Below are 20073 nucleotides of genomic sequence, written 5' to 3' on the forward strand. Positions count from 1 at the left end.
AGCACAGCACAGAGGTAGGACTATCCCACATTGTTTTAAAGAAGGTTGTAAAAAGCATTGCTATTTCTCTCTGTCTATGTTGAAGCCAAAGACATGAGGTTTGATACCGCCCCAATCCTTGCGTCTTATACTCTCTCAACAGGCAGATGACCTCAGCAACCCCTTTGGACAAATGAGCCTTAGTCGTCAAGGTTCTACTGAAGCAGCTGACCCATCTGCAGCTCTATTCCAGACCCCACTTATCTCCCAGCACCCTCAGCAGACTAGCTTCATCATGGCTTCCACGGGTCAGCCCCTTCCCACTTCCAACTATTCCACCTCTAGCCATGCACCACCTACTCAGCAAGTTCTGCCACCCCAGGGGTACATGCAGCCCCCTCAACAGGTGAGCAGCTCCAGTTCCCAGCTTAAATCACTTAATTCATTTTGTCTAGTATTATACTTTCTTTATTCCTCTAGTTTAGACAGACCAGAGGGAATACCTCTCCCTACCTTGCACTTGAGAGTTGTTCTAGCCAGAAAGTCTTCTTTCTTTTTTTTTTTTTGAGACAGAGTCTCGCTCTGTCGGCCAGGGCTGGAGTGCAGTGGACGGATCTCAGCTCACTGCAAGCTCTGCCTCCCAGGTTTACGCCATTCTCCTGCTTCAGCCTTCCAAGTAGCTGGGACTACAGGCGCCAGCCACCTCGCCCGGCTAGCTTTTTGTATTTTTTAGTAGAGACGGGGTTTCACCATGTTAGCCAGGATGGTCTCGAACTCCTTACCTCGTGATCCGCCCGTCTCGGCCTCCCAAAGTGCTGGGATTACAGGCTTGAGCCACCGTGCCTGGCCGAAAGTCTTCTTTCTACGTAACATAAATCCTTGTTTTACTGCAACTGCAGGTCCAAAATATCTCCGTTTACATACTTCTGGCCATCAATCTTGAGGCATTTATAGTAGTATGCTGATGTTGCGGCTGAATTTTAGGGACTTCTCACACATCTGTCTCCTCTCACCATAGATCCAGGTTTCTTACTATCCCCCTGGACAATATCCTAACTCCAACCAGCAATATCGACCTCTCTCTCACCCGGTGGCCTATAGCCCCCAACGTGGTCAACAGCTGCCTCAGCCATCCCAGCAGCCTGGTAAGAGAAACCACTGGTTTAAGAAGGCAGTGAATAAGGGAAGGGCACACCAGGAAAGAAAGAAGTACCTTCTCCATTAAAATGAAGGTGGGTCTAGGGGCAGGAATGATTAGGGTCCTACGAACAGACCTAGGCTCTCCAGAAAAAGAAAAGATAGAATAGAATGGAGAAGGGAAATTACAGATAGACCGTGACCTCCTAAACATTCATACTAATGTATTTTCTACTTTGCCCATCTCTAGGTTTACAGCCCATGATGCCTAACCAGCAGCAGGCGGCTTACCAAGGCATGATTGGGGTCCAGCAGCCACAGAACCAGGGCCTGCTCAGCAGCCAGAGGAGCAGCATGGGGGGCCAGATGCAAGGCCTGGTGGTTCAGTACACTCCACTGCCTTCTTACCAAGTGGGTGCATTCTGCATTGGGAAGGATCACCCTAGTCCTTGGCATGAGGAAAAGGAGAGCCTCCCAGGGTCATCCATACTAAAAACTCCAATACTAAAATATTGTCTACTTTCCCTTAGAATGTTTAGGTGTTTTTCCTATGACAGCCCGTGGAGTTTGAGAAGAATATTTAAATTGTTTGGTCTTTATACAGCCATGGAATGAGTATATGTCCAGGAAAGTAGTGGCTAAAGGAAATCAGGCTCCTTTCTTTATGTCACATGCCCAAGGGTGGTATTTGGAGAAGGCAGAAATAGAGACAGCTCTGGAAACATTTTCTTTAGGCAGATGGGGAGAACAGGAGGAGGCTCTAAGGTAGGGAAGGAAGTTGTAATGCCCTGATCTAGTGACGACTAGGCTGTTTGTGGATGAGCTCAATGTGAACGTGAGTAGTCATTCTCTTCTCTTTCTCACCCAGGTTCCAGTGGGTAGTGACTCGCAAAATGTGGTCCAGCCACCTTTCCAGCAACCCATGCTGGTTCCTGCGAGCCAGTCTGTGCAAGGAGGCCTCCCAGCAGCGGGGGTACCAGTGTACTATAGCATGATCCCACCTGCTCAGCAGAATGGTACGAGGTGAGGACTCCCAGAGAGCCAGGACGTCTCCCATAGACCTTCAGCAATGGTTGCATCATGGTTTTGTTTCCACTGGCCTAAGAAAGGCAGGGGTAAAGATCCCAGTAGTTCCCTAAAGCAGGTAGAATATGAGGGAGTTCATTCTCCTTTTCACTTATTGATTTGACATTTGCATAAGAGGTTATCAGCAGAAAAAAATTCCTGCCTCAGAGACTTATAATTTATGATTTCCTCCATTTTTATTTTTCAAAAGAATGGGACTCAGAACTAGAGGATAGAGACTGCTCATCATTAAGAGAAGAAATTTTTTGGACTGTGATGTGTAACTTTTTCCATGTACTTCTGTTTATCAATGAAACTGATAGGGGCCGGGCGCGGTGGCTCCGGCCTGTAATCCCAACACTTTGGGAGGCCAAGGTGGGCAGATCACGAGGTCAGGAGATCGAGGCCATCCTGGCTAACCCAGTGAAACCCCGTCTCTACTAAAAATACAAAAAAATTAGCTGGGCGTAGTGGCGGGCGCCTGTAGTCCCAGCTACTCCGGAGGCTGAGGCAGGAGAATGGCGTGAACCCGGGAGGCAGAGTTTGCAGTGAGCCGAGATCGCGCCACTGCACTCCTGCCTGGGCGGCAGAGCAAGACTCCGTCTCAAAAAAAAAAAAAAAAAAAAAAAAAAAAAAAAAAGAAATTATTTGGTCGACTCCCCTTGTTTCATTTTTCTCTCATTTTTAAATGAGGAAATTCCAGCTAGGGCTGTTAAAAAATTTACCTAAATTCGCCGGGCGCGGTGGCTCACGCCTGTAATCCCAGCTCGCAGGGAGGCAGAGGCGGGAGGATAGCTTGAGCCCAGGAGTTCAAGACCTGCCTGGGTAATATAGCGAGACCCCATTCTCCACAAAAAGGAAAAAAAAAAAAAAAAAGACAAAAAAAAAAATTTTACCTAAATTCACGTAGCTAGTTAGAGGCAGATGTGGAACAAGAACTGGAGTCTGGGCAACTCCATGTGTTTCTGTGTGCCTGTCTCCCAGTGTATGTGCATTTACCTTTGTCTTTTTCTATATATGTCTCCAGGTTGCTTTGAGTTTTTTTTCTATTTGTCTTTATGTGACTATATTTGTTTTTGACTTTTCTTTTCTTTTTTTTTTTTTTTTTTTTTTTTTTGAGATGGAGTCTTGCTCTTGTCACCCAGGCTGGAGTGCAATGACAATCTCAGCTCACTGCAACCTCCATCTCCTGGGTTCAAGTAATTCTCCTGCCTCAGCCTCCTGGGTAGCTGGGACTACAGGTATGCGCCACCACGCCCAGCTAATTTTTGTATTTTTAGTAGAGACGGGGTTTCACCATGTTGACCAGGTTGGTCTCGAATTCCTGACCTCATGATCTGCCTGCCTTGGCCTCCCAAAGTGCTGGGATTACAGGCGTAAGCCACTGTGCCTGGCTGACTTTTTTTTTTTTTTCAGTTCAAAAATAATTAGCAATCCTTAGTTTTTGTGTTTGTTTGTTTTTTTTACCCATCTCTCTCTAGCACTCTATGTCTGTGTCTGTGACACTCTCTTTGTCTGTGTTTCTATTGTGTTTCTTGTAATCTGTGTGTGTGCATATGTGCATGTATGTGTGTCTGGTGTTTCCACGGTGTTGGGAAGAGCATGTGTTGCTAACATTCCATCTGTAGCACTGATTAGCAGCTTCTTAATTGAAAGATGATCAAGTACAAATACATATAATTAACTTTGAACTGATGAGTGATTTTAGAAATTGCATGGCAAATTGGTCTGGGAATGGCTTGAAGCTGCCTCTGCTTCCCATAGGGGAGGACCAGGAAGCAGCAGCTGTTTGCCAGGAGCTGTGTTCGTCCCTCTACTGCTTCACCACTCGTCTCTTCTCTGTCTTCCCAGCCCTTCTGTAGGGTTTCTGCAACCCCCTGGCTCTGAGCAGTACCAGATGCCTCAGTCTCCCTCTCCCTGCAGTCCACCACAGATGCCACAGCAGTACTCAGGTAAGAGGATAAAGAATTGCGGGTCTTGGGCACTGGCAAGAGCAAACATTGCTGAAGGGCTTATGCTTTAGAGCTGGGAAGGGCAAAAAGAGTTCAGGTATTGGGTCTGTCCCCACTGTGACTCCATCACAAAGAAAAAACAAAGTCGGCCGGGCGCGGTGGCTCAAGCCTGTAATCCCAGCACTTTGGGAAGCCGAGACGGGCGGATCACGAGGTCAGGAGATCGAGACCATCCTGGCTAACATGGTGAAACCCCGTCTCTACTAAAAATACAAAAAACTAGCCGGGCGACCTGGCGGGCGCCTGTAGTCCCAGCTACTCGGGAGGCTGAGGCAGGAGAATGGCGTGAACCCGGGAGGCGGAGCTTGCAGTGAGCTGAGATCCGGCCACTGCACTCCAGCCTGGGCGACAGAGCGAGACTCCGTCTCAAAAAAAAAAAAAAAAAAAAAGAAAAAACAAAGTCTTGGCTGGTGTTTTCCAAGGGTACTGAAGCTGACCTCTCAAGATGACACCTGTAATCCCAGCACTTTGGGCGGCCAAGGCAAGAGGATCACTTCAGCTGAGGAGTTTAAGACCAGCCTGGGCAACACAGCAAGACTTCGACTCTACTAAAAAACTTTTTTAAAAGGCCAGGCATGGTGGCTTATCCCAGCACTTTGGGAGGCCAAGGCGGGTGGATCACTTGAGCCCAGGAGTTTGAGACCAGCCTGGCCAGCATGGCGAAACACCCCATCTCTACTAAAAATACAAAAATTAGCCAGGCATGGTGGCGTACGCTTGTCATCTGGCTACTCGGGAGGCTGAGGCACAAGAATCATTTGAACCTGGGAGGCACAGGTTGCAGCTCATGCCACTGCACTCCAGCCTGGGCAACAGAGCAAGACTCAGTCTCAAAAAAAAAAAAAAAAAAAAAAAAATTATGGCCGAGTGCGGAGGCTCACGTCTGTAATCCCAACACTTTGACGGGCAGATCACCTGAGGTCAGGAGTTCAAGACCAGCCTGGCAAACATGGTGAAACCCCACTTCTATTAAAAATACAAAAATTAGCTGGGCATGGTGGCATGCACCTGTAATCCTAGCTACTCAGGAGGCTGAGGCACGAGAAATGCTTGAACCCAGGAGGCAGAGGTTGCAGTGAGCCTAGATCGTGCCACTGCACTCCAGCCTGGGCAACAGAGCGAGACTCTGTCTCCAAAAAAACAAACAAACAAACAAAAAAAAAAACAAGCCAAGCATGGTGATGCGCCCAGTAGTCACAGCTACTCAGGAGTCTGAGCGGAACAATCGCTTGAGCCTGGGGGGTCGAGGCTGTAAGGAGCTGGGATCGTGCCATTGCACTCCGGCCTGAATGGACCCAGATAGGGAGTTGGGACCCTGTCTCTAGGGGAAAAAAAAAGAAATGACATTTGTTGCCTCAGCCCTGAAAAGCTATGTCTCTGAATTCTTAGTTTTCTTTTTCTTTTTTTTTCCTTTTTTTAATCTGAATCTAGCACTATACTCACATGCCTTTGGGTCATGCAATGAAGACACAGAAGACCTGTGTCTTCTGTACTTATCCTTCGTATAGACAGCATTTCTTTTCTCTTGGAAGTGCGAGGGAAGTTGATAAAATACTTTTTAACCTACAGCTTAGATTTGTTTGGCAGCTTTTAGTGTGTGCTTACATACATTGTAACATTTTAATTCTCACTATAACTTTGTGAGGAGGAAATTTAAAACTCAAAGAAATTAAATGACTTGCTTAAAATCACAATCCTCTAACTTGAATTTGGATCTTTTGACTTTCCGCATCCTATACTGAGTCTTCAACACATTTTCAACACATTTTTTTTACTCAGTTTCTTTCTCTCCCGTGGAAAATAAATGGACGTCATGTTACACAGCTAAAGGCCTTCTTTGAAGAGGCCAGCCATTCCAAGTTAGTAAGTTTATGCCATGCAGCCTTTCACTGCCTTTGCCAAGAATTCCCCTAACACACAAGTACAGCTGCCCTTGTTTGTATCCCTTTCATCCTACTCTGAAATAGCAGTGCACTGCAGTTAAAGAAACTTCAGGGGGCTGGGTGCAGTGGTACACACCTGTAATCCAAGCACTTTGGGAGGCCAAGGCAGGAGAATTTCTTGAAGCCAGGAGTTCAAGACAAGCATGGGCAACAAAGCAAGACCCTATCTCTACAAAAATTTTTAAAATTAGCTGGGCATGGTGGCATGTGCTTTTAGTTTGTCCCAGCTACTTGAGAGACTGAGGCAGGAAGATCACTTGAGCCCAGGTGTTTGAGGCTGCAGTGAGCTATGATGGTGCCACTGCATCACAGTGATGTCACCCTGTCATCATGGAGAGCAAGACCCTGTCTCAAAAAAAAAAAAATCTGGAAGGAAGGGAGTCTTTTGTTTTTTCTTTTCTTTTCTTTTCTTTTCTTTTCTTTATATATATATATTTTTTGAGACAGAGTCTCCCTCTTTTGCCCAGGCTGGAGTGCAGTGGCGCAATCTCAGCTCACTGCAACCTCCCCCTCCCAGGTTCAAGTAGTTCTCCTCCCTCAGCCTCCTGAGTAGCTGGGACTACAGGCGCCTGCCACCACGCCCGGCTAATTTTTGTATTTTTTTTTTTTTTTTTTTTAGTAGAGGCGGGGTTTCATCATGTTGGCCAGACTGGTCTTGAACTCCTGACCTCAGGTGATCTACCCGCCTTGGCCTCGCAAAGTGCTAGGATTACAGGCGTTGAGCCACCTTCCCAGCCCAGCTTGGGAAGGAAGTCTTTTTTTTTTTTTTTTTTCTCGAGACAGACTCTCTCTGTCGCCCAGGCTGGAGTGCAGTGGCGCAATCTCGGCCACTGCAGCCTCCGCCTCCCGGGTTCAAGCAGTTCTCCTGCCTCAGCCTCCCGAGTAGCTGGGATTACAGGCGCATGCCACCACTCCTGGCTAATTTTTAAATTTTTAGTAGAGACTGGGTTTCACCATGTTGGCCAGGATGGGCCTGATCTGACCTCGTGATCTGCCCGCCTCCTCAGGAAGTCTGAATTTTGCCTCCAGCCATCTCCTTTCCACTCTATCGTGGGAATGTCAGAGTGCGCTCTTCTGGTGAGAGGGAGATATTTTGTCAATTTTCCCCATTCAGAAATGGAATATTTTCACTTGAAGATTGTTTGTATCCTCACTATGTTGGATGCTGTGGAGTAGATTCCAGAATTAATCTTACTCATTAGACATGATCAGTTCTTATCTTTAAGGAGCAATGACTTCCAGGCCAGGCATGGTGTTTCATGCCTGTAATCCCATCACTTTGGGTGGCCAACGAGAGTGGATCACTTGAGGTCAGGAGTTTGAGACCAGCCAGCCTGGCCAACATGGCAAAACCCCATCTCTACTAAAAATACAAAAATTAGCCTGGCATGGGGGTGCACATCTGTAATCCCAGCTACTTGGAAGACTGAGGCACGAGAATCACTTGAACCCAGGAGGCAGAGGTTGCAGTGAGCCGAGATTGCGCCACTGCACTCCAGCCTGGGCAACAGAGCAAGACTGTCTCAAAACAACAAAACAAAAAAAAAAGGAGCAATGACTTCGGCCTTCATACAGGCTGAGGTTTTTAATTCAAAAGTCCTTAATTTTTATTATGTTATTGTTCTCTCTGGCTGTTTCTCCTAGTGTCCTCCAGGGGCACTTGGCCTTAAATTTGAGACCAGGCTGGCTGGTCTCAAACTCCTGACCTCAGTGGGGTATAGAAATTGCAGAAAGCAGCTCCAAGAAGCACTGTAGCCTGTGGTGGTGCTGGGTACCGCAGAGCATTTTTTCTCCTGCACGTACTTGTAGGTATACTTGTATGTGCATTTTTCTGTGTATCCTTTGTGGTATGTCCTTATATCTATTGGGTCACTGTGGTTACATCAATTCATCTTCAAATGCAAGGTCTTTGAACCATAAACAAATCAAGTGAAAAGAATTTTTCATTACCTACTCTGGCCATCATACTAGGTTAATTTAAGTAAACTAAAAACCACAGTTCTGCCGGCCGGGTGCGGTGGCTCAAGCCTGTAATCCCAGCACTTTGGGAGGCCGAGACGGGCAGATCACGAGGTCAGGAGATCGAGACCATCCTGGCTAACACGATGAAACCCCGTCTCTACTAAAAAATACAAAAAACTAGCCGGGCGAGGTGGCGGGCGCCTGTAGTCCCAGCTACTCGGGAGGCTGAGGCAGGAGAATGGCATGAACCCGGGAGGCGGAGCTTGCAGTGAGCCGAGATGGTGCCACTGCACTCCAGCCTGGGCGACAGAGCGAGACTCCGTCTCAAAAGAAAACCACAGTTCTGGAAGTTGGCAACACTAGAAATCTGGACTAGGCTTAGAAGAAAGAGATAATTAACGTAGGCTTCCCACATCAAAAGAAATGGGGAATCCCTCTTTATCGTCTGTTTTCCTTGTTTCTTTGGAATTTTCTCAGTTTTATCTCCTTTGTTCCTAGTTACCCTGGTTGATCCTAGGCTTCTGACTGACCCCTTGTACTTTTCCTAGATAGTGGGACCTTGTGTTCTACCCATATCATCTAAAAGACTGTATTCACTATATCATCGATTTTACAGGTCTTTAATCCCTGCTTGTGGAAATCTAAGAGGAAGTGGAAAAAGGGAAACAAGTGCTTCTTCTGCCTCATTTACCCTATACTGAAAAGATAGACCGCAGGCATAACCCACAAGGGCCTGTCTGTCACCTTCAGAGGACAGTTACCCGCCCTTCTCTCATGTAGCAACATGGTCACTTTTCCAAAAATAAAGGCAGGGATTAGGATTGGCTGTTCCTGGAACAACTGTTCTGGTTTATTAATACATTTTTGTAGTTGCCCCAAGCCTGAACTTTAATTCCTTCACTATAGTATGAGACATAACTCTAACCCCAGGAAAAACTTCTCCCATTAAAATGATGAGTTGCAGGTCCCTTGAGGTTTCTACAGGGGTGCTTGTCTAGGGAAGATGCACGCAGACATGAAATGGCAGTGATACCTATACAGATACTCCCAACTCACAGTGACACAGCAGCATGGACAGAGTGAAGTGCATACAGAAATAGCCTCTCACATATTTACTGGCTCATTGTTTAGCTGAGGGGTTTCCCAAGCTGAGACTGCTCTTTTGTCTTCCATTTAGTGAAGATATCCTACTCCTGCACCAAAAAAAGGAAAAATACCAAGATATTATTGGTTTCTATCTTTTAATTTGGGAAAGATGCCTGTGGATTTTATTTCTCTGAACAATTCCTTTCCATAGATGTGATTTCTGGTGGTAAGAAAGCCTATCAGTCTTCTACCTCAGTGATTTAAAAAAACAAAAAAACAAAAACAAAAAACAATTCTGCCGGATATAAATGTCATCTATTTGTATTTATGCGGTTTGCTGTGCCCAATCGACCTTTCTGCCCAGGTTTAATGATGCCACTTAAAAAGCTATTCACACGTCCCCTCTCCTTTCAGAGCTTTCAAGCTGAAATTGATTTCCTTATTCAACCCCTCTCTCCCCCTTCCCACCCGCTGCCAACCCATGGTCCTTCCCCCAACCTGATTATATGGAAGTGCTGTCACTGGGCAGTGGGTTTTTTTTTTGGGTTTTTCTTGCCACGTCTGTTAAGAAGTAGCGACAGTTCAGCTGCTAACAGATGCCACCTGCTTTGGGCTCAAGGAAGAGAAGCATAAAATCAGCTCATCAGTGGAGTAGTGCTCTGTGTCCTCAGCTAAGTGAAGGAACAATGCTTCAGGCCAGCAGGGGAGGACTCAGTGTGGGGAGGAGCTCAGGACAGGCTGCAACTAAAAACCCAGGCTTTGTTTTTGTTGGGATCAGAGATAATAATATGAGGACTTTGTTTTGTTTCCCTCTCCCTGTGACCTCCCTAATAGCTCCTTATGGCTACCTGCTGGTATTAGAAAGAGCTTCCACTGCCTTGCTTATGCTTATTCCTACACACTCACCCCCTTCTCCACCTTTCCTGAGCATAGGCTCAGATTATGAGCTACTTTCTAGAAAAACAATAGATTTAATTATTCTTACATTGGACCCTCAGGTAGCAATGAGGTATTTGAATAAGGTCAATTGCAATTTTGTTGGTACAGGATGTGAGCGAGTCTTAGGATGGGGAAATAAAATGCCCAGAAAAACTACAGTAAGGGGGGAGTTGTTAAATGCATGACACTCCACAACTGTGCAGTTTTCCTATGGCCCTACTACAATCTATGCCCATGAATACTCTGTCCACCTTGGCAGGAGATGGGGATATCTGAGCCTGTTGCACTGAGTGTTTGTGCTCTCTGATTGGATGAATCCTAGAGGATCAGGGGTACAAATTGGCTGGGGAATATGATATGACAGATCTTGTCTCCTGAGCTTCTCTCTCAGACCTCCCACCATTTCTTTTCCCTTCTTTTGACTGATACTACCTGAGAAAAACAATCAACTCACTTCCCAGCATGACTGGTGCCCAGGGCAGAGGCTGCAGCATTTCCCGTCACAGGAAGCAATTTGATGACAACAGCGGTGGCAGCCCTGGAGCATCGAGCCATGAAAACAGCAGCATTGCAGCAGGTTTTCAAGCTAGTAACCCCCAATTTCCATTTCTCCACCACCACCCACATGTGAACTCAGCCTCAACAGGAATATAGCCTGGGAGGTCAGGAACAAACCCTCACTCTAGACAGTCCCTTGCTGGGAAGCAGAGCTCCAGCCCATCCCTCCCAGCAGGGACTGTCCATCAAACTGTTTGACCCTGACTCTTTATCTTGCTTTTCACTATGAAGATTTGGGTCTTAATGTACCTCCTTATTAAGGCCTTTCCTTCTCCCACCCTGTGGGAGGGTGAGTCTCTCCATGGTTGCTAGTGCCAAAACCTCAAGGTCGCATTCAGTCAATCACTTGAACCTGTCATTGTAACCTTCAGAAGGTCTGACTCTCACTCCATTCCTGCTGGCATTGCCCTAATTTCAAATCTCTCTATTCCGTTTCAGCAGGCTTTTTTTTTTTTTTTTTTTTTTTGAGACAGGATCTCATTCTGTCACCCAGTCTGGAGTGCAATGGCATAATCACGGCTCACTGCAGCCTTGACCTCCCAGGCTCACGTGATCCTCTCACGTCAGCCTCCTGAGTTGCTGAGACTACAGGTGCATGCCACCATGCCCAGCTAATTTTTGTATTTTCTGTAGAGACAGGGTTTCACCATGTTGCCCAGGCTAGTCTTGAACTCCTGGGCTCAAGCAGTCCACCTGCCTTGGCTTCCCAAAGTGCTGGGATTATAGCCATGAGCCATTGTGCCCGACCTTCAGTAGCTTCCTAAATGATCTTTCTTGCTACTAGTCTCTCTCCCTAGCTATCCTACATTTGGCCATTTGTGTTACCTCTCCAAAGCACAGGTCTCCCAACATCTACAGGATAAAGTTCAAACATCTTACCAGAATGTGCTTCAAACTCTGACACCAACTATTTGTTTAATGTCTGACTCCTTAATAGACTGTCCATTCTATCAGGACAGGGGCAGCCTTATTTCTTGTACACTCAGTGCCCAACATAGGAACTAGCACATAGCAAGTGTTCAATAAGTGTTTGTTAAATAAACGTGTCTCATCTCCTACTGCTTCCCCTACATGGCCCCTGTGTCTTAGCACCTTGAATCATTTGTCATTTCCTGAATATGACATACATCTCCATGCCGTTCCTTCTGCTTGAAATATTTCCCAACTTACCCCATTCTTGGCCAAGACATACTTTCTGGGTCTGGCATAGTAAAACTGTGTGCATTTATCTTCTCCAGAACAACCAGAGGTCACTGGCTTATCTACAGCCATTACCAGAAAAGCCTGCACGTGTCTGCAGCCCTGGCCCGTGACCCAGACCAGAACCCGTACAATACCTAGACATTTGAGCATTCTGAACTGGGCATTTGGTTATAGCCAGTATTGACGGAATGGAGTAGTTTTCTGCCAAGCATACCAAAGTACCCCTCACCAGGTGAAGGCCAAGGGAACACTGGCATCTGGGGCTCATATCCCTTCCCCTCAATCTTCTACTGGTTTGAGAAGGTAGAGTCAGAAGCCACATCAGCAGCCATCTCGGGTTCCTGGCAAGATGTAGCTTGAGTGACCCTGAGGCAATGGGTGGATTTGTTTGCTGCTTTCCCACTCAGGGCTAGCTGGAAGGCAAAAATACAGTTTGAATTTATAACCGTTTTCTTCCTGCCCTTCAGGAGTGTCACCTTCTGGACCAGGTGTGGTGGTCATGCAGCTGAATGTCCCTAATGGACCTCAGCCCCCTCAGAACCCATCCATGGTCCAGTGGAGTCATTGTAAATACTACAGCGTGGACCAGCGGGGGCAGAAGCCTGGAGACCTGTACAGTCCTGACAGCAGCCCCCAGGTGAGTGCAGCACTCAGCCTTGGCAAGGATATGACCTTATTCTTCCCAGGGCGCAATGTTTGCTATTGACTGAGCAGCCTCTTTTACGTATCTTTTCCTGGGTACTTTTTGGAGAGAAACACAAGAAACAGAGAGCATCTTCTTTTAAGGAACCTAATATCTAAGGTGGCAGATGGGATATACACTTGAAAATGCTCAGAGAATACTTAAATCAATGTGCCAGAAGTGGATATTAAAATAACATAAATGGGCTGGGCACGGTGGCTCACACCTGTAATCCCAGCACTTTGGGAGGATGAGGCGGGAGGATCACTTGATGTCAGGAGTTTGAGACCAACATGGTGATACCCCATCTCTACTAAAAAGTAAAAAATTAGCCAGGCATGGTGGTGGGCACCTATAATCCCAGCTACTCAGAAGGCTGAGAGGCAGGAGAATCGCTTGAACCCGGGAGGTGTAGGTTGCAGTGAGCCAAGATTGCACTGCTGCACTCCAGCCTGCCTGGGTAATAGAGCAAGACTCCATCTCAAAAAAAAAAATAAAAATAAAATAGCATAAATGAATTAAGGTCTGAGGTTGCAGTTTGAAGGAAGAATCTGACTTTGGCAGAGTTCAGCAAGAGAAACTGATTTCCTGAGAGAGGTGAATTTTAAGCTAAGCCATGGGAATATCCAGAGGGTAATGTTTGATGTTTATCGTGTGCTCCTCTTTTCCACAGGCCAACACACAAATGAGCAGCAGCCCTGTCACATCTCCTACCCAGTCTCCAGCACCCTCTCCTGTCACCAGCCTCAGCAGCGTCTGCACAGGACTCAGTCCCCTGCCTGTCCTCACACAGTTCCCCCGGCCTGGGGGTCCAGCACAGGGTAGGGGGTTAGATTAGTGCTGGCTGCTGTGGAATTCACCTTTCACATCCCATTCCCAATTGCAGAGATTGAAAGAGTGACAACAGGCAGGGCACCAATGTGGATGATCCAGTTCTGGGAGCTAACTTAACATCCCTGTATCGGCCTTGGACACTTGCCACTCTCTAGTGCCGTCCATACTTAACTTTCTTTAGCCTTCTTTACATACTTAGTACTTACAACCAAGTAGGTGAAAAGAGCTGGGGAAAATAAGTTCACTGAACTTTCTAATGACCAAAGAGTTTAACCTAACATCACTACCAAGTCTGAGGGCTGGGAATGTGGGCCTTTGTAAGAAACAGTATGGTCTTAGAAAAGGAAACATTAGATTTGGTTTCAGAAGTTCCAGTCTCACCACTAACTAGCTTCGCGATGTTCAACAAGTTAATTAAACTCAGCTCAGTTCCTAGTCTATAAAATGGGGTTAATCACATTCCAAGATGGGAATTCCAAGATGGGAATTTTATCTGCTTTTTGCCCTAGCTGTCACAAGCAGTATAAAATGAGAATGTAGTTTAAAAACTTTAAAGTGCTCTGAAATATAATATTTATCAATAATAGATAACACTTAATGGTACTTAATATGTACCAGGCATCGCTATAAATGCTTTACGTGTCTTATATTTGTTTAACCTTTCCAGCAACATTAATGAGGGAAAAAAAATACCCAACATCGTATTTCCAGTAACAGAGCCACTATTTTAACCTAGGCAGTCTGGCTCCAAGTCTATGCTCTTGTCTACTGTACTTGCATTGTCTCTCACGAGTCGGAAGGTTGAACCCTGGGTTTAGGGGTTGGGAGAATCTATATAAGAGATATAAGACAGCCAGGTGCGGTGGCTCACACCTGTAATCCCAGCACTTTGGGAGGCCAGGGCAGGTGGATCACCTGAGGTCAGGAGTTCGAGACCAGCCTGGCCAACGTGGTGAAACCCTGTCTCTACTAAAAATTCAAAAAATTTAAAAAATTAAAAAAAAAATTAGCCAGGGGTGGTGGCACATGCTTGTAATCCCAGCTACTCGGGAAGCTGAAGCAGGAGAATTGCTTCCTAGGAGGCAGAGGTTGCAGTGAGCCAAGATCATGCCATTGCACTCCAGCCTGGGTGATGAGTGAAACTCTGTCTCAAAAAAAAGAAAAGAGAGAGAGAGAGATAAAAGACATGCATAACGGTTTGTACGTTTCTTCGCTGGTCATTTTCATAGGACTGTTGTCTACAATGGATAGAGCCTTTCTTCAAGGATGATGGGACCTACTAGTCCCATTTGTCTGTGAGATACAGTTGACAGCCAAAGGATTTAGGAAGAGAAACATCTCTTATACCAGTCACATGGGCATTTCCATCATAGAAAATTAGGAATAGCATGCCTTGTTGCTGTCTATCTCCAAAGCCCCTTTAAGTCTTATAAAAGTCATACTATGAAGCTTAAGCTCCCAGAAAACCAATTGCTCTTACTCCCTAGGTGATGGGCGCTACTCCCTTTTGGGCCAGCCATTACAGTACAATCTGTCCATCTGCCCTCCCTTGCTCCATGGCCAGTCAACTTACACGGTGCACCAGGTAAGGGTGTCCACCAGCAACTGTAGGGCCGTCAGACCCCTCTTCTTATTTGGATGCCTGTCTCTGAGCTTCAGCCAGCTGGGTGTACAAGGGAAATAACACAGAATGAACAAAGCAGGATCCTTGCCCTACCTCCTGTACTCATGTCTCCCACCCGACCCCCATGCCAAGAGGGAGGGGCTCTTTGTTTCTGAGTCGCTGCTCCATGGCCAACCTGACTGCCTGGTGGGGTGGGGTCCTCTGGGTTGGTGCTACTCCACAATCTCTCAGGCAGACATTGTGATGCAAGTCAATGTTGTTTACATGGGATGAGAGTCGTCTTTCAAATGTTGAAGGGACAGAGTGGATTGAAGCATGGAAACCGGGGCAAGAGACAAGCACTCAAATCTGCCTCCACTGACCTGGGGACAGCAGATGTTGGTGAGTCACAGGATGCTGAATCCCCAAGAGAAGGTGTCCACCCTTCCAGCCCTTAATTACCAGTCTAGCATGGGTGGGAAAAGCCAGCTTAGGATGGGGAGTGGAAGTGGGACCCTTTGTGCTCAAAAGCAAGCAGAAACTAGAGAAGTGAAGTATCTCAATCCTCCTTACCAAGCCATCTCAGATTCTGAGGAAGATCATGGTAAAAAGTGGGAATAACACAATTATGGGAGTTGCCACTTATTAACAAAGAGTTTTCTAATTAGCGTCCTGTCCCTAATCTACAACATCTACCTTTGGTAGTCCTAGACCCAGTTTAGGAGAAGATTGGTAGAGAATATGGGGGAGGAACTCTCATCCTGCAAGCCTCCCACTAGGTGAACAAGATCTGTCTTGGGATTTGGAGCAATTTCCTAAACAAGGAAAGGAAGGGAAACTGACTTCCTGAGATGATAAGAAGGAAGAATCTATTTGAGCCAGCCTCTGAGTGGGAAGGGAACTATGGAACATATTTCAGATTGATACATTATTGTTAAAGAACATTAGCAAAAGCCACATTTTCTTCATAGCAATAGCACCTTATGAGAGAACTGATATATAGGTTCTTAGCTCAGAAACCTGGGATTCTGATTCCTAGTCCCTTCTTGCCTACATCTCTGGGCTAGGAGAAAAAGGTTCAGTTGTTTTTCTCCTAGTTGCCCTGATGAGAGCTGGGATAGTGGGAAGGGGAAGAAAGGGCTAAGAGAGAAAGGCCAGACTTTTGAAAACATTGTATACAGATTTGGTCAGCTGGACACTTCTCTGCCGGGCTGCTGTCCAGTCCTTCCTGTCCTATTCGTCTCACAACCATATCCTCTCTCCTCCCCTTCCAGTCCTGGGGCGGGTGCTGGAGGTGACAGATCTCCCTGAGGGCATCACCCGTACCGAGGCGGACAAACTCTTCACGCAGCTCGCCATGTCCGGCGCCAAGATCCAGTGGCTCAAGGATGCTCAGGGGCTGCCTGGAGGGGGTGGGGGGGACAACAGTGGGACTGCTGAGAATGGCCGCCACTCGGACCTCGCTGCCTTGTACACCATTGTGGCTGTGTTCCCCAGCCCCCTGGCTGCCCAAAATGCCTCCCTTCGTCTCAACAACTCCGTGAGTCGCTTCAAACTTCGAATGGCCAAAAAGAACTATGACCTGAGGATCCTGGAGCGAGCCAGCTCCCAATAAATGGAGGAGGGGAAAGGGACTGTCACAGAAGGAGCAAGGGCAGGGTGGAGGGGGTTGAAGGATCCTGACAGACCATGGACAGGGGCAAGTAAGGAGACTGATGTTAAACTGGAGCCTAAGACAGTGATGAAGATGGAAATAGACAAATACCCACACTGGCATTGGACTCCTTCTTGCTCCCCTGCCATGGGTCCCCTCTTTTTCCCTGGTTGACCCTCACCCTTGCATCACTCTTCTTCCCATCCTATCCTCTTCTTTTTTTTTTTTTGAGACGGAGTTTCGCTCTTGTCGCCCAAGCTGGAGTGCAGTGGCACGATCTTGGCTCACTGCAACCTCCAGCTTCTGGGTTCAAGTGATTCTTCTGCCTCAGTCTCCCAAGTAGCTGGCACTACAGACATGCACCACCATGCCTGGCTAATTTTTGTATTTTTAGTAGAGACGGAGTTTCACCATATTGGCCAGGCTGGTCTCAATCTCCTGACCTCAGGTGATCCGCCCGCCTTGGCCTCCCAAAGTGCTGGGATTACAGGTGTGAGCCACTGTGCCCGGCCCCCATCCTCTTCTATCATTTTTTAAATCTCTTCTCCTATCATAAAATTAATTTCTCTCCTAATTTTGGTCAGGTAGAATTGGGAAAGTCCCACACTCTCCTCCTATTACCTTAACATCCCAAGCTTCCTTTCCTTTTTTGGTCTTTATGAATATATTTATATGGACAGAATTAAGATAAACAAAATTGAGTTCCCCATTCTCTCACTTCCCCATGTTGTCTTCCTAGACCCCACAGAGTTAAAACTTGGGACTCCCCTGGCCCCCCCCAGAACACTTGTATATTGTTTGAGGTTCGTGCCGCAGTAACAGACACAGTATTTAATTGCACATACAGATGTTTGCTGGGTATATTCACTGTAAATTTTATTTAATCTGGTTTTTTGTTTGTTTGGGGGTTACTTGGGGGGAGGTTGGTTTTGTTTTTAAATATATATAAAAAAAAAAATCTGTCACTGGACATCAGTCACTGTTTCTCTGTTGCCACCCTGGTATGGGTAAAAAGGGTTGGAGGCCCTGGGTAGATATGGTCCTACAGCTGTTGGAGGTGTTTGTTGTAGGTTGGGATGGCTTTCTCTAGCATACGCACACTATTTTTAACACAATTCCCTCTGTCTCATCCTCTTCCCTGTACACGGTTCTGATAGATGGCTGGATCTCTAATGGGACCATGGTTTTGGGCTCTCCCAAAACCTGCCACTGCGATTCATCAAGCATATCACTTCTCAACTCTGGATCTGTGTCCATATCAGTAAAATAAGAGACTTGGTCTTACTAGGTGACCTCTAAGTTTCCTTCCAGACTATTAATTCTGTGGTACTGTGGTACTCATTTAGGGCCCTTGTAGTTGAGCTTTGAGATAGGGTCTTGCTCTGTCACCCAGGCTGGAGTGCAGTGGCAGATCTCAGCTGACTGCAGCGGCCTCCCGTATTCAAGTGATTCTTGTGCCTCGGTCTCCTGAGTAGCTGGGATTACAGGTGCGATCCACCATGCCTTCTTCTTCTCCTCCTCCTCCTCCTTCTTCTTCTTCTTCTTCTTCTTCTTCTTCTTCTTCTTCTTCTTCTTCTTATTATTATTATTATTATTATTATTATTATTATTATTATTATGGTATTTTTGGTAGAGACAGGGTTTCACCATGTTGCCCAGGCTGGTCTTGAACTCCTGGGCTCAAGTGATGCCCCGCCTTGGCCTCCCAAAGTGCTGTGATTACAGGCATGAGCCACTGCTCCCAGCCCAGCTCATCTTCTGAAAACCCTGTAGGGTTTTTTTGTTTGTTTGTTTGTTTTTGTTTTTTGTTTTTTTTTGAGACAGAGTCTTGCCCTGTCGCCCATGCTGGAGTGCAGTGGCATGATCTCAGCTCGCTGCAACCTTCACCTCCCGAGTTGAAGCAATTCTTCTGCCTCAGCCTCCCAAGTAACTGGGACTACAGGCATGCACCACTGTGCCCAGCTAACTTTTGTATATTTAGTTGAGACAGAGTTTCACCATGTTGGCCAGGGTGGTCTCGAACTCCTGACCTTGTGATCCACCCACCTCGGCCTCTCAAAGTGCTGGGATTACAGGTGTGAGCCACTGCACCTGGCCGCCTTTCTTTAATCCTAAAGCCGGAGGATTGGGTTTTACCTGTCAGGGACAGAAGCAGATGTTTATTACAATAAAAGCTACAGCAACTGAATTCGCACTGCCAAGATGCTATATTATCCAAACATGCTCAGCAGTCCCTGTCCTATGTGGCTGAAAAAAGGGGAAAGCAGAAGTCATCTTGCCTGCAAGATGCAGCTTTTCCTTTAGAGCATCTCAAAGCAAGCCCTGTTGTTCTGCAGTCTGTCAGAGCAGGGCCATTAAAGAACCTGCAGAGTCAGAACCACCCTGCACACCCTTTTCAAACTTCCCCCTTAAATAGAAAAAAAAAAAAAAAAGTAGTGGGTGAGAATGACAAAGCATATTGCCCTGGAAATCTCTTGGGTTCAAGTAGCTGTATCCCTAACCACGGTCCTACAGGAGCTTGCCTGACTCAGTCTCCAACACAGTCCTTTATTTCTTACAGATACAAGGAATAAAGCAGCACTGCATTGCCACCTCTAAATTGCTCTCCCCTGAGATAGGAGTATCTCCTCTTTCATCTATGTCATAGCCCAAAGAGTAGGAGAAGAGTAAACCCCTGTGAGATCAGAATGGCATCTGTCTCTTTGATCCATCAGTTATATACTGAGTCATCAAAGGTGGGAGATGGAATCAGGGAATCAAAAGCGGTTAGGAAGTGTGAGGTTGGCCATCCTACCTTTAAGAGTTTGCAGTTCTCATGAGGAAGGGGACATTACTTAGAAATGATTTTTAAAATTCCTTATGTGGCAGCTATACCCTTCTGTCCAGTGTTAACTGGCCCTTTTTAATAGCCCTGGTAATTCCCTTCACCCTGAGGACAAAATTTTGCAAGAAGGAGGGTGGGGAGATGTCTCTGGGAGCTGATGGAGGGAATGAAGCAATACTACACATTCTTCACTTTCTTACAGGATAGCAAAGTACTTCTCCAACCACCCACAGATAAAAAGCAATCTAACCATGCACGGTGGCTCACGCCTGTAATCCTAGCACTTTGGGAGGCCGAGGCAGGCGGATCACCTGAGGTCAGGGGTTTGAGACCAACCTGGCCAACATGGTGAAACCCCGTCTCTACTAAAAATACAAACATTACCTGGGCATGGTTGTGGTGCCTGTAATCCCAGCTACTTAGGAGGCTGAGGCGGGAGAATTGCTTGAACCTGGGAGGTTGCAGTGAGCCGGGATCACTTCATTGCACTCCAGCCTGGGTGACAAGAGCAAGACTCTGTCTCAAAAAAAAAAAAAAAGAAAAGAAAGCCATCTAGTATGGCTGATAGGAGAGCGCTATGAGTTCAAATTAG

The 20073-nt window shown here is 46.5% G+C and overlaps 1 protein-coding gene across 16 annotated transcripts in view; it reads left to right on the top strand.

Moving 5' to 3' along the window:
• The window catches only part of R3HDM2 (R3H domain containing 2), a 172200-nt gene extending 154573 nt beyond the window's left edge, over window positions 1-17627 (top strand). For 6 of the 16 annotated variants that reach the window (XM_030939164.1, XM_030939170.1, XM_030939166.1 and 3 more), the window contains 10 exons: window positions 143-385; window positions 998-1124; window positions 1367-1527; window positions 1985-2139; window positions 4033-4133; window positions 12352-12521; window positions 13240-13387; window positions 14888-14985; window positions 15321-15405; window positions 16278-17615. In XM_030939164.1, the coding sequence (XP_030795024.1) occupies window positions 143-385; window positions 998-1124; window positions 1367-1527; window positions 1985-2139; window positions 4033-4133; window positions 12352-12521; window positions 13240-13387; window positions 14888-14985; window positions 15321-15405; window positions 16278-16618 (1629 nt within the window). In that variant the 3' untranslated portion in view covers window positions 16619-17615. Of the gene's footprint in view, window positions 1-142; window positions 386-997; window positions 1125-1366; window positions 1528-1984; window positions 2140-4032; window positions 4134-12351; window positions 12522-13239; window positions 13388-14887; window positions 14986-15320; window positions 15406-16277 lie in introns of all 16 variants that reach the window. The other 10 variants (XM_030939168.1, XM_030939177.1, XM_030939176.1 and 7 more) reach the window with 3 other exon arrangements.
• The last annotated feature ends 2446 nt before the right edge of the window (window positions 17628-20073 follow it).

Source organism: Rhinopithecus roxellana, chromosome 10 (assembly GCF_007565055.1).
Source record: "Rhinopithecus roxellana isolate Shanxi Qingling chromosome 10, ASM756505v1, whole genome shotgun sequence".
NCBI lineage: Eukaryota > Metazoa > Chordata > Mammalia > Primates > Cercopithecidae > Rhinopithecus > Rhinopithecus roxellana.